We start from the raw sequence: 18,037 nt of genomic DNA, 5'->3' as shown, positions 1-18,037 counted from the left end.
GATTCAGTCTGAAAAAATGTGTACTTCTTAAATATTTGAACTTTTGAAACCTAATTAAATATTATACGCGTTGCATTGGCCAATAAATTTACCCCTAATATGTCTGCAGACATACAACACTAGAAACCGGATTTTGATACCCGTGATGGGCAGAGCACAGATAGCCCATTATGTAGCTTTGTGCTTAATACCAAATAACAACAAACAACCAAAAAAGTTTTTATTCAGTATTCAGATTGATCTATTTTCATTTATTTGTTTTATTTAAAAGCTAATGACCTATATCACTTTCAGTTTTTTGTATTTGTATCGTTTATCAGAAATTGCAGAAGAAACTGAAATAGTAGATTCAATGTCGACAGAAGAAATTAAAATGGAAGATACAGATAAAAATGGTAAAAATAAATTGATTGATAAGTCGAAAACAACTACTGAAAAGAAAAACGAAGCTGATGGTAATAAAGGTACTTCAATGGAAGAAATAAACCATTCTTCTCGGATATCAGAAGAAGACGGAAAGGAAATGCACCTCACAGAAGAAGAACTGGAAAATGCTGACGACAAGGTATTTTTCATAAAGTTCATATTTAAGCGTTATGTAATATTGAAATGATCTTGAGGTTATATAATTCTTTCAAGTTCAGAGCATATTTTGTTAACTACAGAAATAAGACCTAAAAAAGGCAGTAGGAAATACAACAAATTATACGGTATGTACATAGGATTTTGAGGTATCTTCAGACTAAGACCGAAGTGGCAGATATCTCTGCCATCTGCTAGATTTAGCCTCATTTTCTTTTCTATTTTTTCACAGCTGAATATAGACGATGAAAGATGGCGTAGATATAAGAAGGTGTGGGCTTGAATACTCACTTTATTTTTATGTAACAGACTAAGCATACGAATTGAGGTTAAATCTTGCTGACGGTGTATACCTACCGTTTGTAGGTCCTGCTTCCTCAGCTATCTCAAATCCCAAGATTCATTCTATAATTCCTCCATACTATATTTTGCGTTCTGGTGCTTTTGTTTGTGTTATCCTACCTGCTGGATGTCTTTAGGTTTGATTTATAATACCAAAAACGTTTCCTGAACTTTAAAATGTGAGTACTTTATGAGAGTGGCAGTGAATGCTTTGGCGTGTATAGAGGGCGATAAGGTGCTGTCTTCCCTTTGGTTAACAGCTTTGTCAGTACTCCTTCCTGATAATCTACAATTTGTTAATTTGCTTTTCTTTTGCTACTGTTATGTTTAGAAACAGCATTTGTATTTTGTGACTGTTTTCATTAAATTAATATTTTAAAGAATGAAAATTAAACTTCATTAGAATGAATATAGGCCTTGTTTTACTTTTTTGGTAACTGAAATTTGTTTATATTTATTTTTTGCAGGTCAAAAGTGAAGAATCATCACTGCAAGAATGTCCCTACTCATGTCCACTATGTGGTGAGGTGTTTAACTCGTCTCCTGCATTCACAATACACATTCGTCAACATAATCCTAGTGACAATAGCAGAACGTGTCGTTTATGTGGCAAAATTCTCAGCTCCTCTAGTTCTTTAGATCGACATATGCTTGTGCATTCTGGAGAACGCCCATTCAAGTGCAAAATTTGTTATATGGGTTTTACCACAAATGGAAACATGCATCGCCACATGCGAACCCATGGTACCCCTGAAGATAATCAGGAACCAAAGTCTAAACCCACATTGAAGCGAAAACATTCTGGGACCAATTTTTCCTCTGGTCCGATTTCTCTTGTGAAAAAATCAGACTTAGACTTAAATAATGGAGCTATAAGTGCACTCAGAAACAGTTCATATGATAGTTCTGATTGTGGAAAATCTTTCGACGAAAAAAATGAATTTAAAAGTCAAATGAACACACATCATTATAATCCACCTAAACACGAGTGTAACGTTGAAATAAAAAGCCAAACAACTTACAAACAACAATGTTTTATCAATCAGCAAAAACTAAAAGAATGTCAGTTACAAAATAATTTAGTTCCATCTTGCATTGGTTTTCAGGATTTGACATTTGTTGATTTTTCTTTGGACAAATTTTCATTAATTGCAAAGGCTTATTGTGAACGAAACAAGAGACATCCGAGTAGTGCCTTTCACAAGTTTCAGTGTCCAGAATGTAACAAAGGATTTCCATGTAGAAGTGCTCTTCGACTCCATAAAATTAATCACAATGAAAACATTACAACCTATTGCCCAAATTGTCAGAGTGACTTCCAATCTCCACTTTCTCTTAAGTTACATCAATTAAGACATAAAGGTGCCGAAAATTGTTTTGAAGAACAACATCAAATGAGAAAAGATGGAGGTTTGTTAAATCTTGAGTCAAAGCAATTAGAACCTAAAAAACAAGATTTTCTTGCTTTATTAGAATTGCAGACCATGGGCTCAGAGATTTCGCTAAAACCAGCACCAAATCGTGAAATGCAAGAAGGAAACTTTGAGAATCCATCATATTTCATTCATGGAAAACCTAAAGAGGAAGTGTTTACAGAAACAACAACTGAATCTGTAAAAGATTTTGCGGATATCCAGTCAATTTTGTCTGTGACATCAAAGGCTCCTTTGGTGCTCGATGTTCGATCCTCTCCTGTAGCTGCTTCAGCTGCTTCATCACCTCAAATAGTCACTAGCGTTTCTCCTGAACCTCTTCTCTTATCTGACACAGACATGGTTCCTGTCTTATCACCAAAAAATGACCATGCTGATTCCAGAGAAGAATTGGAAAATAACAATGAATCTGACACTGAAGCTCAGTCTAATGAAAATGGAAAGCTCCCTTGTGAACATTGCAGCTTTTCCTTCAAAAGTGCAAATGCTTTAAAAAGGCATAAGAAATGCCATTCTCAGGGTTGTATAACATATTCCTGCTCTCTGTGTTCATACACCAGTTTAGACAAAAGTACGCTGATCCGTCACCTTCGAACCCATAATGGGGAAAGGCCATTCCAGTGTGGTATATGCAAATATGCCTTCACTACCAAGGCAAACTGTGAACGTCACGTCAGGAAACGTCATAAGAAAGTGAATAAAATGGAGATCCGAAGTGCTATGCAATATAATCCCAATATGGCTGAATTGAAATCACCGAAAGAAATTAACACGAAGATGAGTGATTCAGAAACAGTGTGTAAGTACTGTAGTGTGGATTTCAAGTTCAATCGTGTTCTTAGACATCACTTAAGATCCTTACAGAACAGCTGTAGTCGTAAACCGTTTTGCTGCACCATCTGCCGTTTAGGTTTTTCAACAAAAAATAACTGCATTAGACATGTTTTGAAACAACATCCAGAAATGAAGGGAAGACTTGATGAAGTGGTGTCAGCAAATGTTACAAGTGATATGTCTGACCAAGAATCTCTTCAATTATCAGACAAAACTTCACAGAAGGAAGATTGTAGTCACCTGTCACGTGGGTCTCAATTTGAAATGGATCAACCTCTAAACCTGACTCTGCAGCCAGATCCTATTCCTCAGACACAGAGTAGAATAGGAAGTACAGACCTCTACAGCATTGATGATGTTGTCACAGCTGCTAACAGTCTTGTCATCTTATCAAACATGACGGCTCCACAAGAAGAACCCTTGGACTTAGCTATACAAGCATTAGATCTTAGCCTAAAAACAAATCAAGAACTGAAATGTCCAAAAAGAACAAAATCGTGTAACATGTTTAGCCTTCCTCAAAGCTCCATAATACCTAGTCCACAAAAGTTCCATGTTTCACCTTCTCTTTTATCTGAACCTAAGACTCAGACAATGGATAGAATTCAGAGGTTGCCTAAAACAGCTCCTTCTTCTCAAGGCATGGTTCCTTTATCAATAAAAACAATAGTAGGATCTGGAATGCTGAGCCAAAAGGATGTCTATATGACCTTTAAGATGGTGAATGATAAGTTGGCTCCACGTAATCAAAGGTCCTTTATTTGTATCTACTGCTCTGCTGGTTTTACTTTAAAATCAAACATGGAACGTCACATTAAAAGAAAACACCCTGAGTATGCACGACCCACAAGAAGTAGAAATTTCATTCCCAATTTAACCCCATCAGTACAAAAGCCTAGTGCACCTACTCTTTCTAGTAAAACAAGAGCTGCTCTTCGTGTTCTTGTCCTTGGAAATAAAGCCCATGATTTATCTAATAACCAGCAGGAAAACTGTAAAGAAGACTTTTTACTGAACACCAATGATACGTCTGTTGGAAGTGATGATCAAGGACAAGAACTTAACTTAACAATGTCTAAAGAATCTCATCATTCCTCTTCTTCCAAAACAGATAGCGTTAACAATGAAAGAGAAGGCTTTAATGGTACTAATTCAAACTTGAGTAATGCTGATTATAATAAAATAAATGTGGACAATTCAGAAACCTCTGCAGATTTAGCTAGTGTATCTGCTCTTATTGATACAGCCAATTCTCAAGCATTTCACCAATACTTAATGGATGTTCGAAAAGATGAAAAACACTTGTGCAGTAGTTTTGACTCAAACAAAGAAAAACCACACATAGAAGAACAGAATGTTTCAGAAGAAGAGACCACACCATCTACTAGTACTAACACTGTTTCTAAGAAGAAAAGCTACTATGCAGATTCCCCAAACAGTGTTTCATGTCCGTTTTGTTCCCGCAAGTTTCCTTGGACAAGTTCTCTACGTCGACATATTTTAACACATACCGGACAAAAACCATTTAAGTGCCCTCGATGTCCAATTTGGTTCACTACAAAGTCAAATTGTGAGAGGCACTTACTTCGTAAACATGGTCGTAACAGTGAGATTCATTCAAGAAGTGTTCCTGAAAGACCATTTAAGTGCAATATTTGTCCTAGTAGCACCTTTTCAACGCCAGGAAATTTACGAAAGCATTATTACTTAAAACATTGGACTAAAAAAGGCGGAATTCTCAGCTCTCACTATTCAGACTCGGAATTGATCAATCATGAGCGTTATGAAGATCATTCTGATGCTGTTGAAGTGTGTGAAGAAGATGAAAGAGATTCAGTTAATCAGAGTGAAAGGGAAACAGAAGATGATTGTTCTGATCCAGACTCTAAACTTCATAAAAACTTGAATGGTATGCACTGTCAGTGTTGTGATGAAACTTTTCCTTCCCGTAAAGACCTTGAAGTCCACACTGGACAACATTTAGATTTACCTTACAAATGTCATCTATGTGAGAATTCTTACGGTAAAAGACAGGGCTGCCTTGATCATTTAAAGCTATCTCATAACTCTGAATACCAGTTATTAATAAACAAGGGAGCTTTGGAACAGCAAGCTTCAGAGAAAGGTGATACGTTATCCTCTGCAGTAGACATAAACATTATTAATAACAATGAATATGAAGAAAGTGATTTGAAAAATAAACAACTAGGATACATTCAACGAAAAGTTATTTGTGCTTTTTGTTTACGCCGTTTTTGGTCGACAGAAGATTTGAGACGTCATATGAGAACACATTCAGGTGAAAGACCCTTTGCTTGTGACATCTGTCATCGAAAGTTCTCTTTGAAACATAGTATGACTCGACACCGTCGGAAACATCAAGGTCAAGGTTCCTTGTCTCTTCACGACAGCACAGATGAAGACTGCCCATCACTGAACTACAGTTTTAGACCTAAATTAAAATTACGAAAACATTCAAGTCAAAATTCCTTACTGTATTTATTGCCACAATCCAGAGGCTTGGGTTCCTCCTCAAAATGGAACACTAGCACAGTTTCAGAGGTACAAAAGGTATCATCTGTTAAAACTAAAAATTCTCAAGACATTTGCAGAGGAAAAGAAGACGAGAATGCTTTAATTCAAAATCTTTTAGGAATTCAGGATTCGACAGTTATTGACCAGATGCTTGATTCTGCCGATTCAGCTGCTAAACTTCTGGGTGTTCAAGAAATATGATATACTGATACTTTTAAAGCCCTCGTGATTACATTGTAGAATATAAAGTTAACGTTTTTTACATTCATGATAGCAAAACTTAATATCGTTTTAAACAGCATCGTAACGGTGTTAAGGAAAGTTATTTGACGTATGCATGTGTGGACTATGCAGTGGTTTAACAACCAATGTTGCACGTTAATTTTATGTTTGGCTATACAATCACTTAAAATGCTTCTCGTTAAGCTATGTAAAAGTTCCTTGTGGCCTCTGTTTCTCAGGAAGGATTGTGTTTCAGTCGCAGTTAATTTTGAGTTGATAATTTCGTACTAATTATTATATTCATATTCATCTATTTATGTGACGTTTCATTTAGAAAATCATCATTGGTACAGAGTGGTTAGGTGGGACCAATTGTTATTTCCCTATATTTAATATTGATATTTGTATAACGTATAGATCTAGAGTAGTTTTTTAAAATCTAGTTTGTGACTGCACTGTCGAAAATGAATATAAATAACTGTTTTACGGCATATACATTTGTAAAGAATCACGTATAAAGTATTGAGAACGGTTGATATTTATACTCGTAGAATGTACATTTCGAAGTGTTTACAAATCTGATAAAGAAATAATGAAAAAAAAATGATAAGAGCATAGACATTCATAATTCTATGCTGTAAATATAGAATCATTCCAGTGGCGAAAATGCCAAAGTGATACTCCATTTACTATACTGTTTTTATTATACACTATCATGAAGTCATAGTATGTTGCAAAAATATACTTTTTTCGCCATTATAGTTAGGTAATAATGTAAAAAATAAATCATACATTACTATATATATATATAGAAGAATAGCTCACTCATGCTGCAGTCCAACAATTTTCACGGATAAACATTGTATGGTATGGATTTCCAAACTTAACGCTGTCTATTATCTCAAAGTGATATATCATCCAGAATAAGTCATGAAAACATGATTATTAAGTGGCCAGCTTTAAAGTGAATGCATTATGCTACGCCAAATTTCTTTATGTAGCAGGTTAATGACTGTGACATATGGCCCAGTATTACATAAAAACTAATAGAATACTTCTCAAGAGATTATCTATGTTCATAAAAAATGTAATTCCATAACATTCCGTCAGAGTAAAAACAAAGAACTTCTAATGTTTTGTTAAAAGTGTTCGTAACCTTCTTGAGACTTTGTAAATTTTTATGCTAGACTTTATAAAGGGTTAGATATATATCACTCACTTAAATTGCTATTCGAAGAAAAAAGTGCATATGCAAAACATTATTTTAAAGCCAGACTCCATGTGCTTTAAGATGTTCAAATATTTGATTGGTTTTTTACTAGCGAATTAATTACTTGTAATGTTCAATCGATTTCTTCATAATAGCTATGACTATTTAACATTAATGGACATTTAACAGTTTTGTGGTTACTTCAGCAATATTAGGTGTAACCAATTTTTAGTTCCACTTGTATATTATGCATTATTCGTATAAAGGTATTTAATTTCAAAATGAAATGCTCCTAAGTCAGGACATGAAACTAAATATTATGTATCATAAAAAGGTGTGAAAAGGGAAAAACAATATACTTTTTAAATACATAAATAATAATGAGTAATACTTTTCTTTATATATTTACATGCTTTCAGTTGATAATCATATTTTTTGGCTATTTTTTGTGTTTAGAATAGAAAATCGTTTATCTACTATGCAGATTTCTCACTGAGCTGTCATGGTCATAAACTAAATGCTTTTGAAAAAAAAGAGGCCATTTTTTATAAAATTAAAAGTACGTTTTTTATATTAAAACTGAAGGGAAATATGAGTTTTTCTCAAATATGAATTCAGATGGGATTTGTTAGCAATTTATTTAGAAAGTCTTTTTAAAACTAATTTTTATTTATTCTTAAATAATGCTATTATAAGTACCGCACGTATAGAAGATTTCTAATAATGTTGGTATTAGTAAAGATGATGTTGCCATCAATGCTGTAGATTTATTTTTGAAATCAGATTGCTGTTGACCAATATTTATGGACAATATTCCCTATAGGTGATGAATATATGCAAATAATATATATTTCATTCCGTGTATTCATCCATTATATGCCATAGTTTAAACCTAAGGTTTTAAATTTGACGTCAAATTATTATGACGTTGTGATTATAGTATTAGTTTATAGATAACAATTCTACTGTTTAAAACAAGGAATTGCTGTAGTAGATGATTTAGTTATTAATAGACTAGTGCCTTAGTGATTGTAGTATCTTTAACAGGAAAATTAGTATCATTAATTGTAATAGTTTTTATACTTCTTTGTTTATCACATACCGTCCACCATATCTTTTAAATTATCTTTAAAAACTATTTTCGGTTTGGTATATAAACAGGCCTTGTTTGGATTTTCAAAGTAGAAAACCATTTTGTGCCTTCGTTTATTCTGTTAAAAAAGGTTCGAAAACAAAGTCGATCGTGAGTATTATAGTTATGTAAAAAGTATGGTGTTACTTCTATCGAACGAATGTGACAAACTAAAATAAAATATTATATCAGGCAATTGTATTTTAAAAATATTGGTGAAACTCTTAAAGTTCATCATACTTCAAAATAAAATATTGAAAGAGTAGTCCTTCACGCTTTTCTTTACAGTAAAATATTTCAAATAAGCAAAACTGTTTTTGTTTGATACTTAATTTAAGAAAATAATAAAACATGCAGTTGAAATTTAAATTTCTATTTCTGGTTTAAACACATTGTAGACGGTAAGAACTCACAAACATTGTAAATAAAATGAGTGACCGAGATTTAACCAGAGATCGCACTACGTTTCATCTTTCGAGTTGAAACTTCTTGCATAGGGTTAAAATGTTACCCACTTGAAGCTATTTTTGTGTCATTTAAAAGAAACTAGCCTGAAGAAGACGAAGTAACTAGTAAAAGGTCTCTTTCTTAGCCTTGTTTGAGACATTTTCAAACTAAATACGAACTAACACAGTTATTACTGGTTATAACTCATTCTCCAGAATATATTGCTTAGTTTTAGTATCAACTTCTAAAATATATTTTATTAATGTTATATGCAGAGGACCAAGTTTCCTTTAATATCAGCAAAGGAAAAATATACATTTGTGAATATGTTTTACATAAAATATTAACTATATGTTAAAGTACTAGTTTTTTTTTTCTGTAGCCCCAGGAAATTGTATTATTTGTTATACACTAACATAAACTAGTCGAAAGATCTTGACCTGTCGTGACTATATTAATGCGTTTAATAACCTTATTACCTGAGCAATACCTATAGTTAAATGAAAAATGTCAATTTCTTTGATTGAATTGAAAACTGTAGTACTTGTAAAATTTCACCGTGGCATGCCTTCGAAATGTCCATTTATGAAGTAACCATTTGAACTTAATTGTATATTTGTGACTGATTATGCACTCTAATAAAATCGATTTTCACCAGTAAGTATTTTGCTTGCAATATTTTATAACTTACTATGACTAAATAAATATCAATACAAGTAAGAAATGTTACAAAGTCTCGTCATTAAAAAAGTGTTTTATTTGTTGTTGTTTTTTGGATTTCGCCCAAAGCTACACGAGGTCTATGTGCGCTAACTGTACATAATTTAGCAGTATAACACTAGAGCGTTAGTATTTACAATTGCGAACCATAGCTACGGCTCAGAATATAATTTAAGAAGTTATAGAGTGTGTAGACTATATACTTAGGAATGGTCAAAGTACTCAATAGGCATAATACACATATATACGTAAAAAAGTAAACAGTGATGGTGTGTTTTGATATAAAAATGATAGTCACTCACTTTCGGTTGTTTCTATACCCAACAAGGCAAAAAACAAAACATTGCTAGGATACCAAACCAGAAAGTGACCAACTCACCAAATTGTTCATTTTTCTTATTCTTGTGTCAGTCCAGATAACTCTACAAGTACATTAGTACCAACGTCAGTTTAAGCCTAAGTTCATTCTATGTGTTTCTGGGCAATGCACGATATTATCGTTTAGTCTTGATTCTAGTGTAAACGATGTTATTCCTCCCCCTCAATGCTAGCTTTTGTACAGAAATATAATGTTCCTTTAAAATGTTAAGCATTGAGTAAAACAGGAATTACCAACCAATAATAGAAGAACATTAAATGAATGTAACTATAGAATTGTGAGTGCTTTGTACACCATACAATTGATCACTTTAGCGAGCCAACCCCTATATTATGTACGAAATTAATGAGTAAAAACATTGATACACATAATATTAAATTTTAGTACACACAAATTCATAGAATACACTAACTTCCAGTAAAAGGAAAACGTCACAAAACAAGTAGTAAAAAAATCATTTTGTAAACGTAAAATGATGTAGGGATGGCAGTACCAAACAAAATGCAAACAAGAGTACAGGAAGTGATACAGCTATACATAGATCATCGCTACATAATTTCAAATATTAACATTTAATGTTACGTCGTATAATGCATATTTAGTTAGTTGTTACAATTTCTAGAAGTCTGAAACTGAGTAAATAAATTAAATTTAGATGTTAAATAAATGTTGAAATTTACGACACTTGCCAAGAAGATTGAAACAAGCAGTTTCTTTTTAATACGAATATATTTTAATATACCAACAATAATACAATTTAAAATAACTGTTATTACAAATAATGATTTATATACAAACGTCTTACAAACAAGAACGAGTCTTCTATCCGGTCTGAAACTGAATATTTTATTCACGGTTCATGATGAGCAAATTAATTTTGAGTTGATATATGTACAGCTCACTTAACGGGGAACTAGAGCTAAATAAATTTATTTGTCCTGGCTTTATGTACTCCAACACAAGCATAAACTACAAAGGTTTAAAACTATGTGTCTTATCTCTAACTTTTCTTAAATTCAATACCAAGTTTTCTTAAATTATCTTGCTCATTTTAAGTATTGGTCATCCTAAATATGCTAGTGAATTAATTTGTCCAGCATTAAATAAAACATATGTTTGTGTAATTTATAGTTTTAATGTTATTTAAGTTAATATATATTTTAGCATCTTATATTATTAGATCAATTTAATACATAACATTAAATTCTTTAAATACTAATAACTACATTAGCCAAATCTGGCAGGGATAGTACATAAACTTTTACACGTAATACTTTTGTTTTGGCATTTTGCAGTTTGCTAAAAGAGTCTAGCCTTGTCAGGTGAAAATAGCTAACACCAAGGATATCCAACTGATGAAAAAAAAATTGTTTTTGCCTGTAATTGAGACATTATTATTAATTGTAAAGTCCGCCGCTGGTACAGCTGTAAGTCTACGGATTTACAACGCTAAAATTATGGGTTCTCTTCCCCTCGGTGACCTCAGCAAATAGCCCAATGTGACTATGCTATAAGTTGTTGTTTTTGGAATTTTGCACAAAGCTACGCCCCCACGGCTGGGAGGGCGAGCATGTTTAGCGCGACGGGGATGCGAACCCGCGACCCTCGGATTACGAGTCGCATGCCTTACGCGCTTGGCCATGCCAGGCCCGACTATGTTATAAAAAAACACACATTAATTATAAAAAGAAATGAATATTTATAGCAACCATTCTGGTGGGCGTTTTTATTTCTATTTTTTTTATTAAGTTCAGAGCCACAGTGAGCTATCTGCTGTGTCCAGCGCGTAAAATCAAATTAGGAATTTTAATGTTTTAAGTCCATACGCTTGCCACTGTCACACTGATTGAAGATACTCCTCAATATACCTCTTATCTGTTTAATTTTTAAGCACAAAACTTCATTCACTCCTGGTTATTAGCACTGTGTCTGCCAGCGGGTAACGAACCCTGATGTTTGGCTTTATAAGCACTCAAGCTTACCACGTAGCTGTAGTGAGTGTGTTGGAAGTTATTATTTGCAACGTATTTTTAATCTAATATACAGTCATGTGAAAAAATTAGGATACCCTATGAAAGCCTGTGTATTTTTGTAACATTTTTGGATATACGAGGGCTGTTCAAAAAATACGCGGACTGACGTCATAAAACAAAATGTACTTTATTTAGAAGTTACAGGTTTGGGACCCCTTCAAAGTACTCTCTTCCCCAAAGCACACACTTATCCCAACGGTGTTTCCACTTGTTGAAACAGTCCTGGTACGCTTCTTTTGTAATGTCCTCCAGCTCCTTCGTCGCATTTGCCTTAATCTCGGGAATCGTCTCAAATCTTCTTCCTTTCAAGGGTCTTTTGAGTTTGGGAAACAAGAAAAAATTGCAAGGAGCAAGGTCAGGTGAGTAGGGGGGGAAGAACAGTGATCGAGTGTTTGGCCAAAAACTCACGAGTTCTGAGGCACAAATTTCGCAGCAACGCGGTGCATCTTCAATTTTTCGGTCAAAATCTCGTAACAAGATTCAACTGATATCCCACACTCTTCAGCAAGCTCCCTGACAGTCAGACGTCGATTTGCCCGCACCAGGGTGTTGATTTTGTCAGCGTGTGGGTCGTCAGTTGACGTGGAAGGACGTCCAGGACGCTCATCATCTTCAATGGACTGTCGACCATCCTTAAACGTTCATGCCACTTGAAACATGCCGTACGATTCATAGCAACATCACCGTAAGCCGTGTTAAGCATAGCAAAAGTTTCAGTCGTAGATTTTCCAAGTTTAACACAAAATTTCACAGCAAGTTGTTGTTCCTTCAGGTCATTCATTCTGAAATCCGCCAAACGAAAAAATTGCACTTCACTTAAAACCGCGTAGCTAATACACAAATGAAGATATCTGCAATCGGGAAATGGCGTCGTAATCAGCTGATCTGTGCGAACCTAGCGACACCAAGGTGATTCCCCTGGAACCAACTGGAGCCGCGCAATTCAAATAGTCTGCGTATTTTTTAATAGACCTCGTATAGATATTTAATCTAAATTTCAACAATACTGAGAGATTATAGGAATATAACTAAACAATTAAAACCGAAGAAAAAACTTTTCAAGATCTTCTGTAAATGTAATTCTACAAAAATGCATATTCTAACTGAGGAAAAAGTTAGGACACCCTACACTTTAATAGCTAGTGTTACCCCCTTTGGCTGAAATAACTGCAGTGAGATGCTTCTTGTAGCCATCTACCAGTCTTTGACATCGGTCTGAAGAAAGTTTGCTCCACTCCTCAATGCAAAATTTTTTCAGCTGTGAGATGTTTGAGGGGTTTCTTGCATGTACAGCCCGTTTGAAGTCACCCCACAGCATCTCAATAGGATTAAGATCTGGGCTTGACTCGGCCATTCCAGGACTTTCCATTTCTTAGTTTTTAGCCAGTCCTTGGTGGATTTACTGGTATGTAAACCCTCATTGTCGTGTTGCAGGGTCCAAGTCCGCTTCAGCTTTACTTTTCTAACAGATGGTCTCACATGATCCTCAAGCACCCTCTGATACATGGTAGAATTCATGGTGGATTCTATGCTTGTGAGCTGTCCAGGTCCTGCTGCAACAAAGCAGCCCCAAACCATGACACTTCAACCTCCATGCTTCACAGTTGGTATGAGGTTCTTTTCCTGAAATGCTGTATTTGGTTTACACCAAACATGTCCTCTGTTTTGGTGTCCAAATAATTCAATTTTGGACTCATCTGTCCAAAGAACATTATTCCAGAAGTCCTGGTCTTTGTCTACATTCATTCTGGCAAACTTCAGTCTGGCCTTGATGTATCTCTTAGAAAGCAAAGGTTTCCTCATTGCACACCTCTCATGCAAGTTACACTTGTGCAGTCTTTTTCTGATTGTAGAGGCATGCACTTTCACATCAATAGTAGCCAGAGCCTGCTGTAGGTCCCGTGATGACATGTTAGGGTTTTTGGAGACCTCTTTTAGCATCTTGCGGTCTGCTCTTGGGGTGAACTTGCTTGGACGACCAGACCTGGGCATGTTGGCAGTTGTTTTGAAAGCCCTCCGTTTGTTGACTATTTTCCGGACAGTGGAATGGCTGATTTCAAAATCTTTTGGGATGTTTTTAAATCCCTTACCAGACTCATAAGCTGCTACAAATTTCTTTCTGAAGGCCTCAGACAGCTTTTTTGCTCTCACCATGGTGCTCACTCTCACTTCAACAGTCAGGAGCACACCAAACTACATGTCTGAGGTTTAAATAGGGCAAGCCTTATTCACAATGTTGAGTAACGATCTTCTAATCACGTGCACCTGGTGTAATACACCTGTAAGTGAGTTGAGCCATATTAAGTGGGTATAAATGTGGGGGTGTCCTAACTTTTTCCTCAGTTAAAATATGCATTTTTGTAGAATTACATTTTACAGAAGACCTTGAAAAGTCTTTTCTTTAGTTTTGATTGTGTAGTTATATTACTTTAATCTCTCAGTATTGTTACAATTGAGATTAAATATCCATTTATCCAAAATTGTTACGAAAATACACAGGCTTTCATAGGGTGTCCTAATTTTTTCACATGACTGTATATATGCACTTTTATAGAAAACAACTTGTTTATATAAACAGAAGGATCGTGCGTCAGATGTTTGATTTGTTTTCTGAAGTGGTACTGATGAAAATCGTCAGGAAGTTCATGTTTCTGTGGTCCCAACAATAAGTCTATGGACTTGCAATGTTAAAATCTTAGGGTCGATTCCCCACGGTAAACACAACAGATAGAGCGATGTTGCAAAATCTTGAGTAATTCACATGCAAGTTAGTTGACATATAAGTTTGGCAAAGCGTTTGGAAATTAATTCCATATATACAAGCACTAAATTCCTAAAGAACTTGGATTTAACGAGCCAGTCGGAGGGAGGTTGAGTTTTAGGGAAGGTTTATGATGCTGTTTTAAAATTATTATAGTCTGACTAGATGGCTTTATTTCTTTGACTTCTAGGTTCGGGAGAACAGGTATGTGATGAGAACGAACCAAACACAGTCACTTGAATGGACCGAAGTATACATTAGGAAGGCTCAGGATTATCTTATTGATATATTCCTTAAATAATGGATCGTCCAAGGTAAATTACATGAAAGACCACCACGTTCTGATCTCACCCTGTGAATGGCTGCTACGTTCTGACCTCATACCCTGAATGACCGTCAAGTTCTAACTTAACCACCAAATGGCTGCCACGTTCTCCTGACTAATTTCGCTCGACTTCTTCTTGTATGGGTTTTAAACAAAATGATGTGAAATAAGTTATGATAGTGAGAACAGTTGAGAAATGTACAGATATTACACTGGACTAGTTAAGAAACAGATGTTTTTGTTGGGTTTTTTACGTGGTGCACTCACAGATTGCCTAAAGGTTAATTTGGCCCACTTTCAGTAGCTGTTATAAACTACTAGGTTAATATTAGGTCATCTCATAAGTAACGTCGTTTAACACTAAGATTTAAAGGAAAAAAAGAACTCATATAACATTTTTAATCAGTTATGTATTTTCCATTACTTTCAATAACAGTCTGCCAACATCTCAAAACATTTTTAATATCACGCTTATAAATATCAGGTGGTTTTGAGACGAAAAGGTACAAAGGCTATTTTTCAACTCATCCATAGAAGTAAAGTATTTTACACTCAGATAATGTTGCAAGTTTCTGAAAATATGGTAGTCTGAAGGAGCAAGACCAGAAGGACAAGCGGAATGCAAAAGTTTCTCCTAGCCAATCTCTTCAGTTTTTCTGTCCGATTCACAAAAGCAGGTCTTTTTTTTTTAAACAGTGTCCAGTTGATCCAGTTGCTGACAGTGTCTTTCAGCAGTCTGGTTTGGTTGTAACAACTCAAGGTGTATTACACCACCTTTATCCCACCAAACACTAAGCAAAACCTTCCTAGGGTGCGGGTTCGCTTTTTACTGTAATTTAGCTGGTTCTCCTGCACTAACCCACTGCCAACAGCGCTTAACATTTTGATAGAGTACACATTTCTCATCTCAAGTCACTAGGCGGTTCAAAAACGAAGCTTGAAGTTCATGAGAGTGAAGAGATGTACAGATGTCTACTCATTCTCTCAAATTATCAGTTGGCGGTTCATGTGGTACCCATTTACCCAACTTTAAAACTCTATCAAGTTGTTGCAAATGTCGATGGACAATGGAAGGAGATGAATTGAGTTTCTGTGCTAATTCTTCATGTTGTAGGATTGACAGTCACTAGTTACAGCACAATTCTCCTCAACAGGGTGCTTAGTGCAAGCTGCATCTGTCAAACTGCAAACACCAGATCTTATTGAACCGTTTCTGACACTTCCGTCTCTGACATTCAGAATGTCACTGTCGTACACCTCTTCAATGCTTTGTGTAGCTTCGGTAACATGTCTCTTTTCTGAACTCGTAAAACATTACATGCCTTATGTGTTCCTCTGATATCTCCATGATAACTAGGACTTCTAAAATAAATATAAACGAAAATTAGTAAAGAAACGAACTGGCTTACACTTAATGGTATCAAGTCATTCCATATAATTTATATGACTTTGAAAATAATTTCATTTAGTCAAGAAATATGCATTTAAACTTCTCCTATCCCAGAAAACTACATTACTTTTGAAATAGCATGATATTTAGATTATTGATTAAAAGTTAAATATTTGCGTAATGTCACGAAATAAGCAAATATATATATATATACATAAAATATAACAAAATATTCTTCGAAACTACAAATCAGGGGTCTAAGGAAAGCAATGGGGTACGTGAATTCTATTATACTTGGGATATTGTATTAAATGACACAATAGTGGTATACTTTACAGCAACTTTCAAGAACGATATTCTAGATACCGTTCTTCACTTGTAACTGATTTCTCCAGCACTTAATATAAAACTTCCTATAACAAAGTTTCCATTGTATCAAGTTTTTGTGAAGACAGTGAGGTCAACTTTGTTTGTTGAATTTCGAGCAAAGCTACTTGAGAGCCATCTATTGTAGCCGATCCTAATTTAGAAGTAATAGACTAGACAGAAAGCAGCTACTCAAGAGCACCCCCACACACACCAACTCATGTGCTACTCTTTACCAACAGAAAGTAGGATTGACAGTCACATTATAACATCAAACGGCTAAAAAAGCAGATATGTTCAATGACATCAACTTCAAATTCTTTATTACTTTATTAATTTTAGCAGATGATATATCCATTTCATTTGAGGGTTGAAAATGAAAGAGTTCTCCCATGTAAACATGGATTTTACTTTGGAGACAAATGTATATCAGGTTTTTGTTTTACATTTTCTGAGCCTATTAATTTCCAAAATACTTCGCTGTGCGAGTTCTTCCCTTTTATGTAAAGCATCCTTTAACTCTGCATCATTTAGCAATTCATAATTTAAATATCTCTTCACAGTAACAACATTTTACTTTAAAAGAGTAAGAAATTGTTGATGTTTTACATGTTGCCCGTAGTGTCATGTTCTACATCTCCAGTAACATGCTATTGCATTAGTATATGCAATTCTTTTTTATGAAGTGTGATTAATCCTTTGTGTTTCCATTTCTCTTATTTTAACTCTTCCAAGTTTATACGCTGAACCATATAAACAACTTACTTAAATATCACATATAAACAACTTACTTAAATATCACATTTCGTTAGATAAATGCTTTTAATAAGGAGTATTAACCGCACAATTACCTCATTTCTAAGCTTTTCAGTAAAATACAATAAATGCAATTTCAATAGTTAGGAGAAAAATTAAACAAATTAGGAAGTTTTCTGATTTCCAACAAAACTGGCAATCCATTTATCGCGTTTTCATTTTAAAGCGGTTTCCCTATTACTGATTTGTTTTTGTTTTTTGGAATTTCGCACAAAGCTACTTGAGGGCTATCTGTGCTAGCCATCCCTAATTTAGTAGTGTAAGACTAGAGGGAAGGCAGCTAGTCATCACCACCCACCGCCAACTCTTGGGCTACTCTTTTATCAACGAATAGTGGGATTGACCGTTACATTATAACGCCCACATGGCTGAAAGGGCAAGCATGTTTGATGCGACAGGGATTTGAACCCGCCACCCTCAGATTACGAGTCGAACGCCTTAACCCACCTGGCCATACCGGGCCCTAGTCGCAGTAGCAATTTTCTATTTAGCGCTGTTTCGACTGTAAAA

The 18,037-nt window shown here is 34.9% G+C and overlaps 1 protein-coding gene across 7 annotated transcripts in view; it reads left to right on the top strand.

Annotated features, from left to right (window-relative positions):
- Positions 1–9,398, top strand: part of LOC143256939 (ras-responsive element-binding protein 1-like) — a 38,118-nt gene extending 28,720 nt beyond the window's left edge. For all 7 annotated transcript variants that reach the window (XM_076514843.1, XM_076514847.1, XM_076514848.1 and 4 more), the window contains 2 exons: positions 321–565; positions 1,392–9,398. In XM_076514843.1, coding sequence (XP_076370958.1) covers positions 321–565; positions 1,392–5,927 — 4,781 coding nt within the window. In that variant the 3' untranslated portion in view covers positions 5,928–9,398. The remainder of the gene's footprint in view (positions 1–320; positions 566–1,391) is intronic.
- The last annotated feature ends 8,639 nt before the right edge of the window (positions 9,399–18,037 follow it).

The sequence above is a fragment of the Tachypleus tridentatus genome, chromosome 7, assembly GCF_004210375.1.
Source record: "Tachypleus tridentatus isolate NWPU-2018 chromosome 7, ASM421037v1, whole genome shotgun sequence".
NCBI classification, from domain to species: domain Eukaryota; kingdom Metazoa; phylum Arthropoda; class Merostomata; order Xiphosura; family Limulidae; genus Tachypleus; species Tachypleus tridentatus.
The sequence above is the reverse complement of the archived record's forward strand: the minus strand, read 5'-3'. Positions and strand labels throughout refer to the sequence as shown.